Here is a 5,361-nt window from a genome sequence, read left to right as displayed (position 1 = left end):
AAAAATTAAATATTATCCAGCGAGAAATGAGTCATCGAATTGATGTCGAATCGATATCGATACGATGATTTCAACATTAATTTGACGTCGATTCGACGTTTAATTAATGATCATTTTTTGCTGAATAATTAACAATTTATTCATAAAGTATAAAATAGACTGTATGTTTCTTAAAATTATATATACCAAAAACATGTGTATTAATTATAGAAAATATACTCATCTAGAAAATAAGCGAAAATTAAAAATTCTATTGTTTGGATGCTCAAAAAGTATTCGTACAGTCGAGAAATTTAGCTTCTAAAATCAGGAATCCATGCGAAGCTCGTTTGTTTATGTTAAAACAGAATATATTAATTGTATAAAATTGCTAATTAACGTTTATCTTTTACAAATAAGACTTTTTTTTATAAAAAATTTCCTTGTACGAATACTTTTTGCTCTCATTGTATATATTTTTAATAATCTATAAATAAATCTTTGCGTGTTTGTAAATTATATTATTACGTAAATAATAAAATAAAATTCAGTAAATGATTAAATAAAATTAAGAAAAATTCTTTTGCAGTTTTAACATCGTCTTGTAATAGATAAGACAATATTTTTTCGACCTTGAAACACAATCTGATTAAGCTATTGAGAGGGTCAATGCAATAGCATGATGACCCTCAAGATCAGTTCAATAATGATATCGTACAGAGGAAGTGTGTGTAATGCATGTAGCTAATGTTTTTCAATTTAATGAAAAAGAAGCAACAGTAAGTTATTTAGAATGATGTATGTATTTAAAAAATTATTACATTAAAAAAGTCTGTTAATTTCATATATAATTTCATATCGTCCTAAGAATTGTTACTATATTGTCTCTTAAAGTTTTAACTACAGACACATTCTTTTTAGAAAATTCATTAAAAGTTTCACATCATTATTATCTTTGCATTTACAATCAAAAATTATTAAATTTATCGCTTCTAAAAACAATTTTTAATTTAAATTGTAACTATATACGAAAATCATTTTATTAAAAAACATTATTATATTGTCATTAAAATGTAACTCGTTTCTTTTATTACAATTTTTATTGTATCTATTTATTAAAATAATTATATTTTCAGGAAAATTATTTTAAAAATATTATAAACAATATTATAAAAAAATATATTTTATTAATTTAATAATCATGAGAACATTGCTCGGCTGGATAATCTGATTAAAAGTTTTCCAAAGTTATTTAATAACTCAAATTTCATATAAATAAATCTGTTGCTTATTTTTAGATATGAATATCAATTATTGCTACACATCAAACGTATATTATAATACATGCAATATACCTAGTATTACGACACCAGTGCTCAAGATGATAATACTGGTGAACTGCGTACAGTATTACATAAAATATCAAATGTAAATTACCTGATATAGTACTGCATAAGCTCTGCCAAAGAAGCCATACTTTTTTTCGCGTACATACATTTGCACATTTTTTTAAATTCTGAGACCCATGGAAATAATTCTACAGTTGTTGATTTTGCATCGTCACTGTTTTGTTTAGACCCTTCTTCATTGTTAAACATTGCGTTTTTGATATCTAGACATCAATCCAGACTTTGAATCTTTTAATAAGTACGTTTCAGTCACAATAAGACACAAAAAAAACGAGCAACGAACAACGCATTCTCGAAACGTTTACCGAGAGCGGCGAAAGATGTATAAAGACATTAAATATTGATTGACAGAATACCAAGTATCTCCGTCGCACCTAAAAGATTGCATTTTATCGATTACTGAAGCATTCCGGAGAAAACGATAGCCAACTAATGATGCCATATTATCGGATGATTTATTAAAGTTAGCAAAATCTATTAGTAGCAAATCTACTATTGTAGTTTCATTCATTCGAGTATTTTGTCGGAATTCGTCGTGTCGATAAAGAAAGGAAAAAAAAAGCAAGTTTTTTCAGCGGTGCACACAAAGATCGATAATTGTTACATCCTCTTAAGTATAATAATTCACACACGTTTCTAAACTGCCCATCATTTTCTTACAAACCCTGACCATTCTTAACATCTGCTGCGGCAGGTGCCGAAGAAAGAGAGAGACCCTGAGACGATAAATTGTCCAAAAGCCGGTTGTATATTTCTGTAACGTTCACAGTCGAAGGCCACGTTTTCCGAGCCGTTTCACCGTGTGTAGTTTTCGAGGGAGGGTGAGAGAAACGTGAACCCCGATAGTCCCAAGTTACCATGCGTGTTTTCCCAAGTCACCATGAAAAACCGACTTTTAAAACTTGTGAAACTTTTACGACCGCTTTCCGAAATTCCTGAATTGAAGATCGTATCGATCGGTCGTTCACAAATCACCGGTACGAAAGCTGACAAAAGCAGTGTCGTCGTAGAGAAAGAGCAGCGGACACGTCGATAGTAAATCTCCGAACTCCAAAGGACGTATCGATTGTGCCTTGGAAGGACATCGGGGTCGACCAGCGAATTCGTAGAATACCCTCAGCGAGTAACTTCCCGTCGTAATTATTCTCAGGAGGCGAGATCGAGGCAAACAACGTCAGATGCGCCGGAACTGAGACGTGCGTCGATTCGGAGCACGAGATTCCAGCATGGCAAATAGGAGCGCGTTTTCATTTTCATCCTTGGAATGAAAACACGCGGTTGTTCCCTCATCTCACAGTCGACGGCACCACACACTTTCGGTTTTCGAGTCACGTCCTCGTCGTGCGTCGGCGTCGAAACCTCCATCGGGTTTCTCGCGGTCGTCGCGCGGCGTCTTCGCGGTCCGAGTCACGCGATAACGTTTACGTTTACACTCGGGAGTCTCGGGACGCGGCGCGGAGTCCGGACGGAGTACAGGTTGAATGACAGCGGCGACAAACAACGAATCGATCGCGATGAGATCTCTCTCTCTCTCTCTCTCTCCCCCCCTCTCTCTCTTTTCTTGGCTCGAGCACGGAATCTCGAGCGGTCGTGAGCACGCTCTTGGTAAACATTCGATCGACGTCTCGTTCCTCGGTCGTTTCTAGCAAACACGCGCGAAGGCACGGACGGTGACACGTTGCTCGCACGCGCCACGCGGCGAAGATGATGCACCACGTTACCTTGTACCGCACCGACCTGCTCGCCGCTCGCGACGGCTGCTGCCGTCGCGGCCGCCTCGGGCGCGGCGCAGTTCATTTTGCGGGTACGTGCCGGGTACCGTTTGTTATATCCGGGTATTACGTAAAAGCGTCCCTCCTGGCTGCAGTATACCTCATGTTAGGGGGATCGAACCGAGGCTACTATCGCGTCCACGTCTCTGCGCGCACTGCGCTCACGTCAACGGCCATATTGATACTGACGCTTGGCGCAAATACCGCGAGAGAGCGTGCCCTGCGCCCCACCGTCCGACGGTCTGACTCCGACCGGCGCTTCGGTTTTCCCTCTCTCTCTCTCTCTCTCTCCCTCTCTCCCCCCTTGTTCTGTCTTTTTTTTTCTATCTGTTATCCAGCATTTGTCACGACGAGTTCTGGTAACGATGATATTTCTCTCCCGCTCGCTCTATTCTCCCCTCCCCTTTCTTTCGTTCCTACTTGTCTCTTTTTCCCTTGATTCGTCTCGTCTACGCTACGATTTCTGTAACACGTGAGCGCGTCGGCCTCGTACTGTCGCGAGGACGCGTCGCGGCGTTGCCGCAGCGCGGCGACGGCGGCTAGCTATCGATGTCGGGATTGTCGGGCGCATTCGAAACTTCGATACTCGCCGTCCTCTCTTTCTCTCTCCCTCCCTCCCACCCACTCTCTCTCTCTTTCTCTCTAACGCGTGCGCGCGCGTCTCGTACCTCGGCGCCGTTAGTCTCTCGCGCCTTCTCCTCTTCGCGTTCTCTCTCTCACACTCGGAGTTTACTAGAGTCGGTAGTGCGGGGGTTCCAGAAATGAATGGCTGATTCGTCGGCCGCCCAGGTAACCCGGCCAATGGAAGCGCGTTGCACACGAGGCGCGCAAATCACGAACCGAGGACACCGTTATCCCTCCCCCGCGGCGGGCCCAATCAGATACGAGCAATTAAGTAATTGCGGCGCACGAAGCATACGCGCGCTAGTCTACTATTCAGCCGCCTAGTCTAGTCTAGCACGATGGTACTCAAATCCAATACTCGCTCGCAATTTTCGAACGAGCGCCGGAGTACAGGGTGCTCTCTCCCTGCTGAATGAATATCGATACGCACTTCGGGAATATTAACATAGCCGCAAGACTCGTGAGAGAATTCGGACGAGCAGCGATACGACTTGATCGATTCGGAGTTCGGAGTCGAGTTGACGGAGCGTGTTTTGAAATCGCGCGCTCTCCCGCATAATCGGGGCGCGTAACTGTGCGAGCGCACGCCACTGTTTCCACCACTCCCACGTCGCTGTATCGGTTAACCATTCACTAATGACTTATGAGTTCGAAAAGAAGGAGGATAGGAAGGCAAAAAGACAACAGAGTAGATTGTCTCAACACTCTACTCGACTCTCTATCGAAAGAGGGATCGCTCTATACTTTCCTTCATTCATGTTCATTCACGCCGATTCAACATTGTTAGATATCGAAGGAGCAATGATAATCGAATCCATTCAGTTGAATAACATTTTGTTATTTTTAACTTTCGTCTATGGCTATTCATAGTCGATTCTTGTATTATATTTAAGACAGTTGCCTTAAATCCAGTTTTGAGATGTCACGAGTAAATCAGAGGATTGCTGTATTAGCGTCTTAAGACAATATTGAAATAAGCACGGACTATGAGTATTAGCCTAGATCAAAATGTAAATTAATCCATTTCCATTGTTAGTTTCAAGTGCAAATTAACCTACACATTTAGTAAATAATAAAGCAACTTTAAATCAAAATTAATTCATTTTCTAGTGTTAAATCGTTTAACTCTATTGTTCTAGTCAAATTACAACGACATACATACATAAGATATAATAGAACAAAAATAACTCAAAATAATATAATTTGATATTATAAATTTAACGGTGAAATGGCGACTAAACTCTTATAATCAGACTAAAAACGTTATTGAGATTAACAAAAATGATTATATAGTGATTCATAAATAAATGTCATTTCAAGCGATAAATACACATTAAAATAAGTAAAAAATGTCATATGAATATATGTCCTATATACCTTAGTTTTAGAGTTTTAGAGTTGGAAGAGTTATTAAAGGCAATATTCGAAATGTCCGCATCGTGCGGACTTGGACGCTACCGCGCTGCAATATCGATGAATACTGTTTGTAAACATCAGATAAAGTTGAAACGTACTAAGACATACTATACGTATGTTGGCGCATAAAACGAACGTTTCGAACTTTTCCTTTAATCATC

The 5,361-nt window shown here is 40.0% G+C and overlaps 1 protein-coding gene across 1 annotated transcript in view; it reads right to left on the bottom strand.

The window, feature by feature from the left end:
• The window catches only part of LOC108746315, a 10,091-nt gene extending 6,328 nt beyond the window's left edge, over positions 1-3,763 (bottom strand). Inside the window, exons 1-2 of the mRNA XM_018483008.1 lie at positions 3,110-3,763; positions 1,417-1,591 (exon numbers count right to left, since the gene is read on the bottom strand). Of these exons, the coding sequence (XP_018338510.1) occupies positions 1,417-1,591; positions 3,110-3,185 (251 nt within the window). The 5' untranslated portion in view covers positions 3,186-3,763. The remainder of the gene's footprint in view (positions 1-1,416; positions 1,592-3,109) is intronic.
• Positions 3,764-5,361: the final 1,598 nt, after the last annotated feature.

Source organism: Trachymyrmex septentrionalis, unplaced genomic scaffold, assembly GCF_001594115.1.
Source record: "Trachymyrmex septentrionalis isolate Tsep2-gDNA-1 unplaced genomic scaffold, Tsep1.0 scaffold167, whole genome shotgun sequence".
Classification (NCBI taxonomy): Eukaryota; Metazoa; Arthropoda; class Insecta; order Hymenoptera; family Formicidae; genus Trachymyrmex; species Trachymyrmex septentrionalis.
This window is presented reverse-complemented; position numbering and strand designations above follow the sequence as displayed.